Source organism: Camelina sativa, chromosome 16 (genome assembly GCF_030686135.1).
Source record: "Camelina sativa cultivar CO46 ecotype springtype chromosome 16, ASM3068613v1".
In the NCBI taxonomy this organism is placed as follows: domain Eukaryota; kingdom Viridiplantae; phylum Streptophyta; class Magnoliopsida; order Brassicales; family Brassicaceae; genus Camelina; species Camelina sativa.
The window spans coordinates 6,053,503-6,072,897 of record NC_141895.1 but is presented as its reverse complement, the minus strand read 5'-3'; the positions used below and the strand labels follow the sequence as shown (position 1 = coordinate 6,072,897).

The 19,395-nt window shown below is 32.4% G+C and overlaps 3 protein-coding genes and 1 pseudogene across 4 annotated transcripts; all 4 read right to left on the bottom strand.

The window, feature by feature from the left end:
- Positions 1-4,396: 4,396 nt before the first annotated feature.
- On the bottom strand, positions 4,397-7,162 carry LOC104750026 (dirigent protein 10). 2 transcript variants are annotated; one of them, XM_087490213.1, is made up of 2 exons: positions 6,126-7,162; positions 4,397-5,752 (listed from the first exon to the last, which is right to left on the bottom strand). In XM_087490213.1, the coding sequence occupies exon 2, from the start codon at positions 5,250-5,252 to the stop codon at positions 4,566-4,568; it is 687 nt and encodes a 228-aa protein (XP_087346339.1). In that variant the 5' UTR covers positions 5,253-5,752; positions 6,126-7,162; the 3' UTR covers positions 4,397-4,565. The 2 variants fall into 2 exon arrangements, with proteins under 2 accessions (XP_087346339.1, XP_010470056.1); XM_010471754.3 differs by lacking the exon at positions 6,126-7,162 and having other exon boundaries at positions 4,397-5,884.
- A 1,913-nt stretch (positions 7,163-9,075) lies between these two features.
- On the bottom strand, positions 9,076-11,137 carry LOC104750025 (glutelin type-D 1-like). The gene is made up of 3 exons (XM_010471752.3): positions 10,770-11,137; positions 9,471-10,191; positions 9,076-9,383 (listed from the first exon to the last, which is right to left on the bottom strand). Exons 1-3 carry the CDS (start codon positions 10,963-10,965, stop codon positions 9,230-9,232), a joined length of 1,071 nt encoding a protein of 356 aa, XP_010470054.1. The 5' UTR covers positions 10,966-11,137; the 3' UTR covers positions 9,076-9,229.
- Positions 11,138-12,671: 1,534 nt separating this feature from the next.
- Positions 12,672-15,145, bottom strand: LOC147925177 (uncharacterized; annotated as a pseudogene).
- Positions 15,146-16,710: 1,565 nt separating this feature from the next.
- On the bottom strand, positions 16,711-18,524 carry LOC104750024 (uncharacterized). The gene is made up of 2 exons (XM_010471751.3): positions 18,292-18,524; positions 16,711-17,583 (listed from the first exon to the last, which is right to left on the bottom strand). Exons 1-2 carry the CDS (start codon positions 18,325-18,327, stop codon positions 16,909-16,911), a joined length of 711 nt encoding a protein of 236 aa, XP_010470053.1. The 5' UTR covers positions 18,328-18,524; the 3' UTR covers positions 16,711-16,908.
- Positions 18,525-19,395: the final 871 nt, after the last annotated feature.

Genomic DNA, 19,395 nt, shown 5'->3' with positions numbered 1-19,395 from the left:
AATAAAATAAATGAAAATAGTTTTTAGAGAAATTTACGATAAATAGATGCAACTGTAAATTCTATATTAAGTTTATTAAATTTCTTTATTGCTATAATCATTTCTAAAATTTGATTTAGATTATAGAATAACATTGAGTATTAGATATTAATATCCAACTTATTTAGATTCAGCATAAAACGGAATATTTGTTTCAACAAAAAATGATTTGTTAGTTATTGATGAAAAGACAAACATATAAAAAATTCAAAAGACATTACTATTTAAATAGACACACCTATTAGAACGAAAAATTGTGATAAAAAATATGAATAAAATCTAGTGAAAAGACACAACTCTACAATGAACAGATACAACTGTTTGAGTTTTAAGAAAAACAAATAAAAACAATTTTTTTACAAAAAAATACTACGAGAAATTGCAACTATTGTTTGCATTTATTGGGATTGTTATTATAATGAACAATCACAACTTTTTGTAAAACACACACTTTAATTTTTTTACAGATTTTTTGGAAAATTATCCAATAGGTACGATTGAAAAAACACAACTTTTAGTGGCATTTATTCAGATTGTTGTTATATTCATCATTCCAAAAGTCTTTTGTTAAATCAAGAATTAGAGTAATTTCTTAACTTTTAAAAGAATGAATGCTAGAAAGTAAATTAGAAAAATTTATAAACTCGTTGAGATTGAAATTTTAGTTGATTTTGTGTCATGGAAAAAAAAATGAAAACAGTTCAAACTGACAAATATATATAGATTTCAAAAGATATGAATGTTCCAATATCACAACTTTACAGTGAACAGTTGTAACTTTTCATAAATAACTGTTTTAATGATGCATCACGACTTTTCGAAAAATATCCAAAAGATACGATTGAAAAAACACAATTGTCAGTCCCACTTTTTCGGATTCTTATTATATATAGATTATTAACAAGCTATTAAAAGCAACGACATTTCCCATCGGTTTGGCACTGAGCGGCTGGCCTTTTCCTCATTGTGCACGCTTTTTCACATGTCCTAATTAGACAATCCTTCCTAGTTTTATACGTTAAGACTTAAGAGTGACAAAGCACTGCGACTGCTTGCACATTTTCCATTATTGCTGTAATTTTAAACACTAATCTCAGTTTTTTTTTATTTAAATTAGAAAATACTTTTTTTGTAAATCTTAAGTTATTATGAAGTTTTTCTAACATCAATAAATGATTTAAGATATAATTTTTTTTTTAGAAAGGAAATATATTAATTAACTTTATATCCTAGTAATTTTCATGATATATTAATACCATAAATTTTATAAATAAGCAAACTAACTAAAATAAGTGAAAACTTACAAAAGTATCTAGCGGGGATTAAAATTTAAAGTCTACCTCAAAACACTACACTTAAGTTTTTTGACATAAAAAAGCACTGAACTCAATATTATGGGTTTATGTAATGAAAAACAATAAAAAATTGATATAAATTTTGTATTTTGCATATAGCATATTTATATTGATGTATAAATTTTTTTTATAATTTAAAGAAAAAGCATGATATTCATGAAGAATTTATTTTGGAACAATTATCTTTTTATATTTAAAAGTGACTTAAAATGAAAAATACAAACCTGATACAAGAATGATGAAGAAAAATAGAATCTTGAGTGAGAGTTGAAAAGGGCTCCTTATCTTAGATTTTACAAATGAACTATTGGTGTTATAATTAATAAAGGTAACAAAGAAACTATGCCTAAGTATTAATAACACGTCCTTGACTATCAACTACAATATTGTACTCTTTTTTTTTTTTGTCAAAATGTTGTACTCTTATATATACATAAATATTAATTTATATGTACCTCACATTCAAACATCTAATTTAAGTTCTCTTTCTCCTTAAGTTTAGATTTGAAGAGACATAATAATTTAACACAAATTGTAGGTTTTTTCTCCATTATTTTAGCTCATTTTCCAATAAAAAATAAAAGCTGAAATTCACTAGGAAAAAATGTTTTCTTAGTACATTTATACTCCATAATACATATAATAAAAATGGAAAGAGTAAAAAAATCTATATACGTTTCAGAAACAGGAAATGTACATTAGATGGAAATTTTTTTTGGGTCTACTATATAATATATACATATATATATATATATTATAATTTGAATATTAAGAAAATATAAAGATATAATATGTAGATAGACAAGTGCCTTGCATATGTGTGGGGATCGGAGAAAATGAGGGAAAAAGGTGAATAATGGTATGCGTAACCTGAGGACCATTGAATTGTCCGGCGTGCATGCCGTTGATATTTTATATTTTCACAAACAGTGAAAAAGTAAAACACTTTTAAATACAAAATTTTGATCAAAGTTATATTTTTTTCTTCTTTTTAGTGTCGTCGGGACATGTGCCTCTTTCAATCATATTCACGGTGGGTCAAATTTTGTTCTAAATGTTCTCAAAACATAACGACATTGTATGAAATGACATGATTTAGTTAATCACAGAGCTTGCTTAGTGATACTTCTTCATATGTGACATTTTTTTTTTTGTGGTCTATTAATGCCAACTTTTAAGATTACTGCTAGGGCGTGGTTTGCTTGCTCACACATGAGTTCATGGCAGTGCAATATTAAAATCAACGTATTAGAACAAAAATCTTGATAACCTCTTACTCTAGATTGTTGTTAACCTAGTGATATCTACGTCTAAAGTGTTATTAATAGGAAGAAATTTTGTTTTTTCATTATTGTTTTTTGTCTGTGTTGTGGATTACTTTAGACTAAAAACTATTTGGGCGGGCGGAAAGATACTAAAATCCAAAAGTTAGAAAAATAAATATACTATACGATATTTGGTACACTGATTTTTCAACAATTAATAATTCATATTTAATCTTAAAAGATAAGCATATTATATTCGTCGATGTCAAAGAAGAAACTATTGTGTTTATTGGCATTACAATTTACAGATTTGGTTCTTTAGCACTTAACTATTTCAAAGATATATGCTTTTTAGGGAACATAATTCTACAAACATACTTCAAATAAAGCTGGCATTATTGACCAGTGGCCGAACATAATTCTACATATATATATATATATATATATATATATATATATATATATATATACTCAAAGTCTCAACCTAATGATAAATCAGTAGCTAGATAACCCGTTAAAAAAAATTAGAAAAACTATAGTAATCAACTAATAATCCAAATTCCTAATATTTTATTATAATTTTGATTTTGTTAAGAAATCCTAATAATGATAAAAGGACGATATCTTATTATATAATATATTTTTAACTATTTAAAAAACAAAACTTGTTTCAAAGTTTCCACTTTTTCACCATGCAAATTTGCAAGCAACTAAATGACTGAACATCATTATTTCATATATACTCTCATTTCACGTTTCCCACCAAGCAAAATCTTCAATGACGGCAACTAATGATAGAACACATCAATCATTATTTCACTTTTAAAACATGACATGCGCTTTGCTTCATTTGAGTCATAACAAGTGTTATCCATTTGACATTTTTCGTCGAATCTTTTATCATTTCAGTGTTCACTTGTTTGTATTTTATTATACTTCCTCCGTCTCATAAAGATTGATGTTTAGAAGATTTGACATATTTTAAGAAAACAATGATTACTGAGTTTAAATATATTTTTTTCTTTGACTAAAGAGATATTATTTAATTTTAAACCAATAACAATTCAAAAATTTTAAATATTTTTAATGATTACTTCTTGAAATTTACAAGACATCAATATTTGTGACACAAAAAATTATCTCAAAACATCAATCTTTATCTTTTATGAGACAGAGGAGTAGTATAGTAGTTTAGAATGGCAATGACATTGCCAATAATTAAATACGTAAATGACTTAAATCTTTAAGAACTACGCCACAATACGGAAATCAAACAAAGTGAAAGTGAAGCCAAGTAGCCAACAATACATTTTGATTAAACCTTCGCTATGAGCCACAAATGAATCGATAATTTTTTTGAGTGGGTTAGTAATATCGAATGATATAAATGACTTTACGTGATTGAACAATGAACATGTTATGAGATGTATGACTGAATTTAGTAATCCATAACATATGGGCATATGGCCATGGCCATGGGTAGGGCTACAACTAGAGCCTAGAGACTAAAGAGTTTGTGTTGGTCGTGAGTTAATTGTCCATTTACGGATTTGAGGGTCTTCAAGATTTGGTGGCAGTGATCCCAACAACCTTCAAAGTTCAAATTATTAAACGTTGAAGACCCTCAAATCTGTAAATCGACAATTAACTCACGACCAACATAAACCACCTAGGTTCTAGTTGCTCCCGCTGACTAAACAATATTTTGAAATAAACGTTCTGACTGATTTAAAGATATTTGCTCCAAAGTCCAAACAAATTGGTAATTTCAAGGAAAAAAAGAAAAGAAGTAAATACAATTTTCTTACACAACTTTCATATTTAGATTACAAATGACGACGACACGTCACACACATACCAAACATTCCCAAACACCAACAGAAGAAGGCAAAAAAAAAAAAAAAAACTAGTAAGAAAGATAAACGGTACACTGGAGAACAGTCTCAAGCCCATCAGTGAACTGATGCGGCAGATTCTGCTGTGTCCCGCTCCCGCTAGATCCTGTAAACGTCTTCACAATCGCAAATCCTCTTGCGTTCACATACTTCCCGGTACCTCCCATAACACCTAAATGTGATTCAGAAACCGCTGTTCTTAGAACCCCAAAGAAGCTTATACTATCTTCATAACCGCCACTCTCAAACATCGCAGTGAAGGCCAATGTCTGGCTAGTTCCATCAACCGCACTTGCCACATAGTATCCCTGCGCTTTCCCAAGCAGGCCAGATCCGAGCTCATGCCCTTCAGTTAGTTCATCATCGATCACGGTCATTGTCCCAAACATTAGCATCTGAAGAGCGGAACCACTCGGGAGCTGACCACCGCTAGCAACACTGAAACCGTTTATATTGTTGTTTCCGTTTCCATTGGCCTGGAGAATGTTAGCCGTGGTTCCACCTAGTCCAACGAGGAAAGGTACGTTGTTGTTGTTGACAATACCATTGTTGTTGTTGTCCGATGGAACTCCGTTGTTTACAGCAAGGTTTGCACCGTTGGTTTTAGCAAATGGGAGTTGGCCGCTTAAAGCTGGGTTTGCTACTACTCCAGTCACAGCTCTGGCTGTGGGATTTGAACCACCGAGTATATCGTGCATAAAAAATACCAATGTGTTGTCAGGACCTAAACCACCACCAAGACCTGGACCTGCACCTGCACCTGCACCACCACCAGCACCACCACCAAGAGCTGGACCGGCACCCACACCACCACCAAGACCAGTGGCTGAACCACCAGAGCCTGCAGCTGGTAAAGGACCAGGACCAGTGGTAGGCAAGGAACCTGAACCACCACCAGCTAAAGAACCAGGGACAGAGCCGGCAATTGGTAAAGGACCAGGACCAGTTGTAGTCAAAGGGCTTGAAGCACTTGACCCTGTACCTGCACCTGTTCCAGTAGAACCTGAACCACTTGACCCAGTTCCTGCACCAAAGCCAATTCCTGTAGAACCCGAACCAGGAAAGGAACCTGATCCAGCAGTAGAGGCAGAGCCAGAGTTTGTAGTAGCTGAGAATGCATCTTCTTCATCAAGAAGCCGAGCCGCAGCTGCAAAAGTAACAACAAGAGCTATAACCAGTAAAGAAAGTATCTTTTGACCTGCCATTGAACAAGAAAGATGATCAGAGTCAGAGATGCAAAGATTGTTGTTTGAAGTAAATGAATTGTGATGATAGAATCAGATTCTCAAAGCATATATATACATATACAAAGTGAGATCCATAATAGAGAAAAGATGGAGTTGATGAAATGGAGCAGGTGATAGCTTTAACACATTATCTAGTGGTTTGGTTTTGGGAAGAATCATACAAAAATAAGAAAAATCATAACTTCTCCACAAGTGAATATTATTAATTCATCAAATTTGCTAAGCTGTAAACATAAAACAAACCCAAAGATTAAAGCTTTTTCCATTTCTCTACTCTTTAAACTATAACGAGGATGAAGAAAATGAGTAAAGATCTGATCTTACCAGGAAAAAAAGGTTACTGCTTGAGACAGACTCATTCTTACAATACAATATGACTTGCCCAGAAACTAAAAGCATTTAAGAACCCAATAAGGCTGGCTGTTGTAAACCAAGATCGTTGGTTACACTTTCCCTCTCTCACGCATTTCATCGAACACCTTGTATGCACCTTCCACAATCTCCATTACCAAAGCAATCGAATATAATATACGAATCGAGACTCAATTTCACAATCTAATCTCGAATGATTCGTCGTTAGAAATCAGTCACTAAATTGTGGGTTCTGTCGAGTTTGTGATTTTAAGAGACGTAATTATCCCTTCTTCCCCGGTTTAGACAAACCAAACTGTAACCGGACTATCCGATTTTTTTTTTTAATTTATTATTTAGTCGATGAAGATATTAGAAAATATAAATTTATAGTTTTTGTTTGATTAGTTTTTCAAAAATATCACTCCATTGGTTTTAAATTAATTATTCTTAAGGTTTTAACAAACATGTTAAAAATTAAAAATAAAAATCTGTTTGATTGTTTATTAATGTATTCTAAAAAATTTCTTATTCGTGAATACTTCAATACATTAAGACTATAGTAATCAAAAATCTGCATTGAATATATAAAAGATAATTATTCTAAAACAAAATTTAGGTCTTAAAACAACAGTTAATTTAAATTGGTGGGAGTATAAATTATCACCTTAATAGGTTATGGTTTAATACTTGAATATAGAAGAATTTTGAGAAATACCCTTTTATCTATCAATTTTCAAAAATATCTCTTGATTAAATGTGAACATTTACAAAGTTATAACATTTATAACATATTTCTGGATAGTAGCTATTACTCAAAGACTTGATCCAAAGATTTATAAGGTTTTTAAAATTTTTTTGAAAGGGTTTTAAAGGATAAAACATATTATAAATTTTTTTGAAAGGGTTTTAAAGGATAAAACAGTACTTATAAAACATATATAAAATTTTACTCACATTTAATTGTAGATTATGTATATTTTTATAAGTTTGCACACATATTTGGGTCTATATCTGATTCTTATTGGCATTCTTAATAAAGGTTTTAAAATGGAGCACTTTTGAAAAATAGTTTTGGAAAAAGGGTATTTTTAAAAATTTACCTTGATTATAATTTTAATTTAGTAGGTTCTTTCAGTTATCTTTTAAAAGTTATTTACCAAAGGGACATATTCAATGTACACAAAGCTTTTTTATATGAAAATTTTACATTCATTCAAAACAAATATATATTGTATAAATTTACCTAAAGGGACATATTTAATGTACATAAAGCTTTTTTATAAGTAAATTTTATATAAATTGAATGAAAATACAGTTTTATGTATACAAAATATGATCTTTTAAAAACTTATGTAGATTTTTTTTTTCTTTTGAAGATTTTCAAAATTGTACAGAAAAGTTTCTTTATGACTATTTGACTAATGATTGTATTTAAAAGTACCAATAAATTTACCTAGATTTGACTAAATCACTTCTAAATTCTATTGATTTTGAAAAGAAATTACATCTTTTATTATTAAATAACCAAATGGATATTTCAATTATAAAATAAAGACATACACTCCTTAATGACGTAGATCTGTCAGTCAAACAAAATATCTGTCAAACCTGTTATATGGTACCACTTAAGACAATTTTGTTAGCCAAAAGTTAATCAGATATATATATCTAGAGATTTTGGGAAAAATCTTAATCAAGAAAAATATATATATATATATATATATGTATATATGTATATATATACATATTATGTAACTTTTTAAATAAGTGTAATTTTGTGTATCTAAAATATGATATTTTTTTATTTGATTCTTTTACCAAAACTTATGTGGATTCTGAGCTTTCAGAATTAAAGATTTTCAAATTATACATAAGAGTTTATCACATTTTCATTCTTACATTATGTTATACATATATGATAATTTTGCATAGAGTTTTAGACCAAATTAGGAAAAATACAAAGGTTCACCGTCCCTCCCCTCTCAACTAATATTTCATTAAAAATAAATCAAAATTAAATTAAAAAACAAAACAAATGAAGGAAACAAATTATGTATACTTTTATTTAAAGAAAGTTAAATATTGGTTTGGTTTAGATTTTACAATTAAACAAGGTTATATATCGGTTTGAGTTTATAAATGAGAATTATGGTTTAGATTTTACAATTAAAACGAAATTATATACCAGTTTGGATTTACAAATGAGGTAGTTAGAGTTTAGATTTTACAATTTGAACAAAATTATATGTCGATTTGGATTTACAAATAAGGTGGTTAAGATTTAGATTTTACTATTAGAACGAAATTATATGTCGGTTTGAGTTTACAAATGAGGTGGTTTAGAGTTTATATTTTACAATTATAACAAAATTATATATCGATTTGAATTTACAAATGAAATGGTTAGTGGTTAGATTTTACAATAGAACAGAATTATATATCGGTTTAGTTTATAAAAAATGGTTTAAGTTTTTTTATTTTACAATAATGTTATACAAATTTTGTTTCTTTATTTTATAAGGTGAATAAAGAGGTTCACATTGTTTGTTCCAAATTAGTTTTAATTCTAATAGATTTTAGAAAATGTACATTCTCTTTTATTAACCAACTAGATAACACTTCAGTTCTGCACCAGACCAAGATTTTCGTTGACATGAATTGTGAGCTTTATCAAGATTTGAGATTAAGAGAGATGAGTGTGATCTTCACTTTATACGGTTGGTTTAGACAATTTGCTTAATTCTAATAATTTAAAAAAATTAAAGGCTTTATTTCCGTGGGATTTTTTATTATTTGAGTAAAACGTGGAAGAAGATCATGTGCACCTCTTCCCACGGACGCCTCAGACCTAAGAAAATTTTTCTCTTTAGATTTGTATCGATAAATTTTTAAGCATGAAACTGCTTATAATCTCAATAACTTTAGAAGAAATATTTTTTTCATTTCTTATTTATTTCGAATTGTAAACAAAGAGAGAAAACACCGGTCCATAAAATCCAAAATAAATCAAAAACCATAACACTTGCTTAAACCATAGCAACTAAACCACTAAATTAAATCTTCTTTCATTGTATTTAGTTGGAAGGGGGGAAGAAAATGGCATCAGAGGTCCTTTTAGATCGGAAAGCCTTCTCCACCTCCGGATCCACGTTAAACGCCGCCTGCAGAACTTCCGGCGACAAAGCCTTCCACACTGACGTCCTTCCGGCCAAATGTGTGAAAATGGGACTGCCAAAAAACACCAAAAACTATGTAAGTAAAACTATTTTAACCAATGGAAAATGGGAGAAAAAAAAAAGATCAATGAAATCTTACTCGGGAGTAGTCACAATGGAGAACCAAGACAAGCCATCAGTATCAGCAATCTTGGAGACAACAAAGAACCTAGGAACAATGAACAAAGCACCAGCTTTCACATGAGTCTCAAGAACTCTCTTCCCATCCGCACCAACAACCTGAACACGACCACTTCCACCAACAATGTAAGTAACTTGAAGAGCCGAGTCACAAGAGAATCCAGGAGAACACATGGAGTGTCCATCAATTCTCACAAGATCAGCTCCAAACCCAACTTCACCAACCAAAGGAAGATTCTTTGTGTCCAAAACAACAACTCTTCCTCCATCCTTAATGTCAACATCAAGAGGAGCCTCCAAACAATTCAACACAAACCCTTCACGGTCACCTTTCTTTGGTGCAGGCATCTTCAAGCTCGCATCAACCTTGACGATTCCATTACCGGTCTGAGAACTAACGAGCTTCTTGACGGTGGTCTCATCAAGATCCCATGCTCGGCCTACAAACTCAGTTGAGAATCCGGTGAAGATTCCATTGGAACCGGTTAGGTAAAAGTCAGTGAACTGTCCTGCTTTGTGACCCTTGTGAGTCTCGCCAAGGAAGAGGACGACTAGCTCAGTGTCTTCATTGTTGAACCACCATGTCACTACACCAAAAGGTAAGGCTATGGAGTCTCCTTTCTTGATTGCTATCACTTTCTCCTCTTTCTCAGGGAGAACGATTCCGGCTGTTCCAGCTCCTGATAATTGTTACAAGAAAAATATTTAACTTATATGATTATCCACAAATTTATCATATTTCATATATATATAATAATGCATGATCAATGTATGAAATATGAATTTTAATTCAATGTTAGAAATTATTTTGGATCGTGAAACAAACTATTTTTCTTGATAGTTTCATCATTTTTTTCTCCATAGATCAATCTTAACATTACTACTACAATCTATGGAAGCAAATCATATCATATTTTTCCAAATCAGGGTTCAGTGGAAGCAAAAAAAAGAAAAAAAATAGCACATACGTAACAACTTTATCTAGTCAAATCAAAATCATACTTAAGTATCCTTTTGAGAAACTGATTTATGATATATATTTTATGGATAGAAAACGAACAAAAAAAATATATTTGGTTAAAACGTTTAAAAACTAGCACATACGTTACAACTTTATGTAGTCAAATCAAAATCATACTTAAGGATCCTTTTAAGAAACTGATTTATGATATATCAGATCTGAATAAATAAATTTTATGGACAACAACAGTCAATAGCTAGAGTGAAGTGATCAAAAGGAAGATCATGAAACGAGAACCTTGAAGAACATAAGCGACCTTGGGGGAATCAGAGTAACGAGGAAGAGCCAAGCCATACTTCTCGAGAGCGAGCTTAGCGGCACCAATGTTACCATCTCGGAGCATTGGCAACTCTTCAGGGCACCATGCAAAGTACGAACCACCATCTCCTCCGTACACCTTCTTAGGCAACCTCGGTGAAAGATCCAACTCCATTGTTAAACACAAAAAAAGATTTAGATGGCAAATTAGAAAGAGCAAATAGAAAGGATTCAGAAAGATTTAGTATTGATATGATATATTCTGAGGGAGAGAGATGCACGTATATATAGTGGTCGAGGATTTGTATTCAGGTATTAATTGAGAGATTTTTGGGAAATAAAATCTTTGACTGGATAATTACATCCATGACTATGTTATGGATAATTATTATGAATAACCTATGTATAAGTTATGGATAATACAGATGTTAAAAAAAAACATTATGGATAATATCTTAAATAATTAAAAAAAAAACCACAATTATATATGCCCACTGTTAAAGCCTTTTGGTTTAATAATTTTATAATAAAAAAACAAATAAGAGTAGAAACAAGGTCTTTATAATATAATCATACACGTAACCTACATATTGACATTTTTTTAATTAAAACTTACGTATGTTACATAGTCGGAAAAACCCTCTTACCTGTTTTCATATAACATCATAGATATGATATATAATTAATCATTGCAAACCAAATTATCTAGTAACATTATTTCTTTATGTAAATATTCTTTTAATTTGACTTCGGATAAATATTATCTATGTATGGATAATGTTATATTTTTTTAAAAGTTCATATTTATCCTTGAAATTATCAACGTCGGTTAAATTGCAAATGACTGAGTTCGTTTTGTTTTTTTTGTTTGTTTGTCGACTGAGTTTTTTTCGTCGTTGGTCGAAGTAATCCAAAACAAGTATATTAACTGCTTTTTGTTTTCAACAGTTTGGAACTTGTTTCGTCCCAAGAAAATAATATTTTTCCCCTTATTGAATACGTTACAAGAAAATAATATTTGTTTCCTTGTTGAATTCGTTACAAGAAAATAATAATAGGAACAGATAACTGTTAAAAAATTATAATAATTTTTTGTTATTAAAAAGTATGCATACACCGAAACAGAAACACATCGAGGAAGACCGTTTTTCCTTTTTTCATGAGCTTAGAAAGCCCACTTTCTTAGGGTAATAACTGAAAAAATCTTAATTCTCCACAAGACCCAACAACTTTCTTACGAAGCATAAACATTAGATAATCCATAAAACTCTTTTAAGAAATGACCAAAAATTTCAAGGTAAAAAAAGCCAAACATTTCAACTTTTCAACTAAAACAACAGTTATTGAAGTTGATTGAGCTTGGTTGGGAGCTCAAGGTAAATAGGACACAACAGGTTACAACAGTGCGATTTCGTTCAAATCTGATTGAAGTTGATGGCCGTCCATGGCAGTTGCAACTAAGGAAACAGAACATGTTATCCGCCTAACTTTGTATAAGAACATGACCAAAAGCCACCACGACACTGGTCACAATCCAAACCCATAAAACAGTATTGTCTTTACTTGAATATATATTTCTAGAAACAAGACCAAGTCCTCTGTCTCGATTTGTCTCCACTTTTAGTCTTTGATATAAACGCGGATGAGGCAATAATAAAGTGCAGAAAGTAAATAACACAAGAGCTTTGTTAATGAGGTACGGTTTTTCCTACTCCCCGGGACCACGTCCAGATATCGATTCCACTAGAATAAGAAAGCAAATACAACCTATTCGCAAACACGTAAATCAAGCACAACCCTCTTAATTCACCACTCCGTTCTATAACATGAAATCTTAAGGATAAATCTTTACCATTAACTAAACTCACACCGAGCCTAGATTTAAACCAAGATAACCTAACCTTGGGCTAAACTCCTCCTGAGCCTAGACTTCAGATCTTCAACTCTCTTGTGCAACCTTCACACATACGTCACACCGACGAACAAAGAAGGTTGAACAACACAAGCACCAAACCGCAAAACTAAGCCGCACACAATGAGAAAGCTCTTTATGGTTTTTATCTTTTATCTCTCAGCTCTCTTGCTTCCCTAGGACGTGCCCAACACCTCCTTATATACTCATCAAGACTTCCTAATCACCATAGGAGAAGATTTCCAAATTTCTAAGAAAAAGGCTTTTTTTCCTTTTTGCTATTCTCTTTTTCTTTGTAAAACTCCAATTTAATCAACCCAATAAATAGTAGTTTCTTCTTCAATTAATCCTCAAACCGTCCTTCAATATTGTCTTCTCAAACCTTCTAGAAATTTCTCACGCACATAAAACAACAACAATCTTGTATCACGTCTTGAATCACACAGACACTACTTCAGCCATCCAATACATCTTCATTCTCCCCCTTTTTGACTATGCTTGTGAACTCATCAGTTCAAACACCTAAACACATCACCAAACACATCTTCATTCTCCCCCTGAATGAGTCACAACATGGTCAAAAATAACTAGAAAATTATCCCCGCCTTGCAATACGCGGTTGATAGCCTAGTACACCACCCCCATTGAAATTATCCTTTTTAACCCATATCTTGTTGCGCCTTATACCTCCATAGTTAACCTCTTGAGTGAATCTGAAACAATTCCTCTGAATATGTCCTTGAACTCCACAATGATAACATGTAGGACCTTGAAACCTTACATCATAAGCATTCTCCATTCGGCTCCTCTCTCTCAACAATATGAAACATCTTGGCCTAATATGCCCAACAACACCACAATGATGACAAACATGTCGAAACACTTGTCTAGGTGCATTCTTCAATTCAAAAATCATTTTCCCATGCTCTTTCAAAAATACATTCTCTAAGCACTCTTTGAAGCAGTCTTTGAAGTAGTCTCTGGCACAGTTCTTGATGCAGACATGATTTTTCCACTTGAAACAAACACCATATCCGATTTTGAAACTTTTCCTTCATATCCAAGGCCACACTTAACAGTCTTGCCAATACTCAGAATGTGACCCAACTTCTCTGTACCATTATTAAGCATCCTCAAATTATTTTGAGTTTCTTCAAGTTGCACTTTAGCTTGTGATGCTTCTTCTCCCTTCTCTGTTGCATATTTCTCTGCTTCAACGACTTTAGCCTCTAACTCAAGCTTCTCCTTAATCAAAACTGAATTATCATCAACTACCTTAAGCCAATGTGCATACAACTTCTCATAACTCTTACCAAGTTCTTCATAACTCATATCCTCTCCATCACTATCACTATCAAATTCATGTTCAGATGCAGTTGCAGGTTTTGTTGCAGATTCAGAAGCAGTTGCAGACACTAATGCAAACGCTGATACAAACTGATTCAGAACTATCTTCAAAAGTTGTAAACGCCACAAAATTCTTTAGTTCTTTTTCTTCATTTGAATCAGTTTCAGAATCACTAGTAACAACATTCATAGCCTTCTTCTTATGCTTTTGTAGATTGGCACAATCAGACCGTACATGACTGTATCCTTTGCATTCAAAACATTGAACATTCTTTGATGAAGTCTTCATCTCTTCACTCATTCTACTTTTCTTCTCTTCGCCCTTACGCTTCAGAAATTTAGCAAATTGTCTTGATAACATAGCCATTGAATCTTCACAAGATGATACCTTAAGAGCTACTCCAATGTCAACTTCCTTCTTTATTGCTTCCTTAACTTGATCATCTTTCTTCTTTACTCATTCAGCTTCATATGATTTGCTTAATTCAAAAGCCTTTAGAATCCCAACAAACTCATCAAAAGCCATCTCATCTAAATTATGAGCTTCTTCAACTGCAGAAATTTTTGACTCAAATTTTGCAGGAACATATCGCTTCAGTTTCTTCACAAGCTTTTTGTCTTTGTACTGCTTTCCAAGAGCAAAAGCCTCATTAGATATATCACATAACTTAGCACTGAACTCAGCCACAATTTCTTTTTCTTCCATCCTTAGATTCTCAAATTGTGATACCAACATATCCAGCTTTGTTCTCTTAACACTAGAAGTACCCTCAAACATATTCTCCAATGACTTCCATACTTTCTGAGCTGATTAACTTGAAGTGGCTTGAATCAATAGCATTGTAAATCGTTGTCTTGGCTAATTACAACTTGATAGCGTTTTCTCTGCAGCAGTCCACTTATCTCTGGGCTTAAGACTCTCAACCCCTTTCTCATCTACAACTTTAGGAGGCTCCCAACCAAGCTCAATCGAATTCCAACAATCTTCATCAAGGTTACTATTAAACGCTTGCATACGAACCTTCCAATACCCGTAATTCGTTGAATCAAGCAACAGTGGTCTTGACATAGACGTGCCTTCTCTGTATGAAGTCATCACAACTGATTCAAAGCTCTATCTTACTTCCTGAACTACCCTCACCCGTGATCTATCCGAAACTAGACTTAATCTCTATCGAGAACCCGCTCTGATACCACTTGTAAATGCGGATGAGGCAATAATAAAGTGCATAAAGTAAATAACACAAGAGCTTTGTTAACGAGGTTCGGTTTTTCCTACTCCCCGGGACCACGTCCAGATTTCGATTCCACTAGAACAAGGAAATACAACCTATTCGCAAACGCGTAAATCAAGCACAACCCTCTTAATTCAGCGCTCCGTTCTATAACATGAAATCTTAAGGATAAATCTCTACCCTTAACTAAACTCACACCGAGCCTAGATTTAAACCAAGATAATCTAACCTTGGGCTAAACTCCCCCTGAGCCTAGACTTCAGATCTTCAACTCTCTTGAGTAACCTTCACACACACGTCACACCGACGAACAAAGAAGCTTGAACAACACAAGCACCAAACCGCGAAACTAAGCTGCACACAATGAGAAAGCTCTTTATGGTTTTTATCTTTTATCTCTCAGCTCTCTTGCTTCTCTAGGACGTGCCCAACACCTCCTTATATACTCATCAAGGCTTCCAAATCACAATAGGAGAAGATTTCCAAATTTCATAAGAAAAAGGTTTTTTTCCTTTTTGCTATTCTCCTTTTCTTTGTAAAACTCCAATTTAATCAACCCAATAAATAGTAGTTTCCTCTTCAATTAATCCTCAAACCGTCCTTCAATATTGTCTTCTCAAACCTTCTAGAAACTTCTCAGGCACATAAAACAACAACAATCTTGTATCACGTCTTGAATCACACAGACACTATTTCAGCCATCCAATACATCTTCATTTGATCTTTCTGCTTTACAACTGTGGGAGTTAGGCACACCACTAATCTCCAGGTCAAAAACATGTCTTTTATCTCTATATTAAAAAAAAAAAATCGACTCATATTTCCATAGGAAATTCTAATATGTTTTAAGTCTCAAATAATTCGTTATTGTGTTTATATGTTATGGATATTTATTTCATAGGAGCCAACACTGATTATTTTCAGCTAATGAACAAACCCCCCCCTTTGACAGAACACAGAAGTGTCACGTAAACACACCACGTATAAAAAAGTTAGGCTGAACCCCAAAAGTCCAAGTGACCCAAGCAACACAATTTTGTTCTTAGTACGAATCGAACTCATAAAGCACTTAGATCATAGGGGTGTTCAATCCCCTTCCCCTAGGTCCTAGCTCCTAGGCTTAACTAGTTAACTTACCATTATACCACTTTGCTTGGGTTACTCTCTTGTCTTTTCTATTAGGTATCTTATATACGTTTTGAACGAACTTAAAAAAAAAAATACAAATACAAGAAAATGTTTCTTTAACATTTTCGGTCAACATATATGGCACAAATATTCTATGAAAAAACTTTAAAATATTTTATTTTTAACATTCAGATTCAAAAGCATATATAAGCACCTAAATTAATTTTTGAAACTCGTCAAGTAGATGAAATGCAAACCAATCGAACTTAGTAGAATCAAGAATCATGACTGTAGATGATATCCGATAAATCCCAAATCGTTTTATACTCCAATTTACACACAAACTCATTTTTAAAAAAACCCCCCAAAATACATTTTTAAATCTTTACAATAATATAGTGAGTCCCAACTCCCAAACAACTAACTAGATAGATAACCAAACCAAAAAAAAAAAAAGCAGAACAATAAAAGAAAAATAATTGTAACAACAAAAACACTAATGAAATCTTTGTCGTTTGTTGGCAACTTCAATACCGGTAGCGATTCCAGGAACAGAGCAGCCTCTAAAATTCAGCATTGACGTCGTCGTCATCGGCAAACAACCGTAAGAGTTCGAGATCGGAGGGACTTTAAAGCTCTGTTGAAGCGGCGGAGGATTACGCCACCGTGGAAGTGGACCGGCGACAAGAAGTGTTTGAAGCAACGGTCCAGACTCCATCACTGTTTGAAGAAGCTTCCCTTTCTCCGGTAAAGATTTGCCTTTAACAATCTCATCCATAAGAGCTTCCACTGGATCAACCTTCTTCAAGATCCGGTTCACGGGTTGTTGTTGTTGTTGTTGTTGTCGGTTCTTGAATTTGATTTGGTTAACCGGTTTAGCTACCGCCATGTTGAAATTGGAGAATTCAGGGGACGAGACCGGTTCGAAGAATGAGTCTACCGGTGAAGAACCGTGTGAGTTTGACTCGGTGATACTCGACTTTGTTTTGAATACGAGAAGTTTTTGTATCTGATCTTTAGCTTCGTCTCTTTCTTGACAAGTAAGTTTGAGTAGATGAAGAAGGCTCTTCACTTCTTCTTGGTGAAGTTTTGTTACTTCATTAACTTTTGCTTTGAGAGCTTCATTTTCAAAGGAACTATATTGGAGCTTTTGTCTTAATTCATCCATACTCTGTAATAATAATATCAAGAAAAGTTAAAAGATTTCGTTAGTAAAAAGTCAGAAAATAATAGATATTAAATGAACAAAAAAAGATTGGCCGAATCATTGAAGAAATCAACATCTAGAAAAGAAAAAGTATTGTGAAAACTGAAAAGATAACATAACATAATAATAAATAACACATTGGTTTTACTAATGATGTGTGATAACAACCTTGCGTTCATGGGGTCAAGAATACACTCGAAACGTTACTAAATGTAAACCAAACATTTTATATATTAATAAACTATATAAACGTCAGGGCTAGAAAATAATTAGATAAGACAAGAAAAGAAAATAGTCTTTTTTGGTGTTAAAAGGTGCAGAAAAGTACAAGAAGTCACATTTTATGTAGGTGAAATGGATTGTTCTGATAGATTTTCATAGATCTTGGAGGTTTTATAATGTCGGAGATAACTAAAAAGTAAAACGTTAGGGGAGAAAACAAAGAGAGATTAATATTCAGAAATTTATCTAAACCAAAATAAATTGAAATTGAAATTTCACTATCACACAATTGTACAATGATTCTTAAGGGACCTAAATTCCAAAATCTAGAATTGGTAATCTCATACATAAAAATGTAAAGAATTGAACAAAACACACATGTAAAATGTTGGGTCATTTGGTAGAACAATTACACAAGAATGACTTTTGGGATTGTTAAGAAAAACTAACCTCTTGGTAAAACCAAATGGAACCCAACTCTTCCATTTGTTTTGTCTTTTCTTTTCTTCTTAGAGAGATGAAGAAGTTGAGAGAGAAAGAGAGATTTTGTCTTGTTCTTCTCTGGTTTCTGAGAGAAAGAGAGAGGGAGAGAGAGGGAGAGAGAGGGAGTTGCAGGGGGAAATGTGGTGGGTGTTCTTATAGTGTTAGAAGAAGGAAGGCAGAGAGCAAGAGAGGACAAGAAGGAGAGAGATGTCGTTCATGTCATGTCATACGAATAAAATTAAAACAATTAAAATAACAAAATATTTATTGAAAAGAGATGAGTATAGAAAATGATTAATTTTGTTTGACTCGAAAAACTTGGGTAAGATTCCATATTTGTCCTCTCTCTCTCATTGCAGCACTGAGCTATCTTTCCTAAAACCTCTCCCACTTTAGCTGGGGACTTTGTCTGTTCCTTAAAATAATTCGTTATTTCCCTTTTTTCACCATTTTCTTTACTTATCATGCATGACATTTATGTATATATCATGCTGCATGCTATGACATTAATTATCTATATTAATTTTTTTTATAGAAGTTACTTAATGTAAATAAACTTTCTAAAAAAAATTCTGAAAACTTATGAATTCTATAAAATTGTATAGAAAGTATTTTTTTTTTTAAAACTGTTCACGTTTCCCAAAATATATGAGATGTTTTAAAAATTATTTTTGGAAATTTCAGTGCCTAATGAACCAATCCGAATACTTTGTAGTGAAAGGGTAACTTGCTAAAGTCCGTAATTGTGATCAGCACATCGTCGTTATTTATGGTATTATTAGACTGTTACCTGTTCTATTTTGGTCACATTTATACATTGAAATTAATACCTGGCTTCGTATGATTTACATACCGTATTAATGAGCAACACACCATATATATTTGCAATAATACGCTTAAATTACGCGTTTTTTAGTTAATGCCCTGTTATTTATTGCAAGTATATTTACTGTTAGATAGAATACTCATGTATACTAGAAAATTTAGCTGCTAGTACAATTTTTTATAAACAACTCATTAAATTTGTACTTTAATCTCTCACACACATACATACAGTATACGGTATTTAAG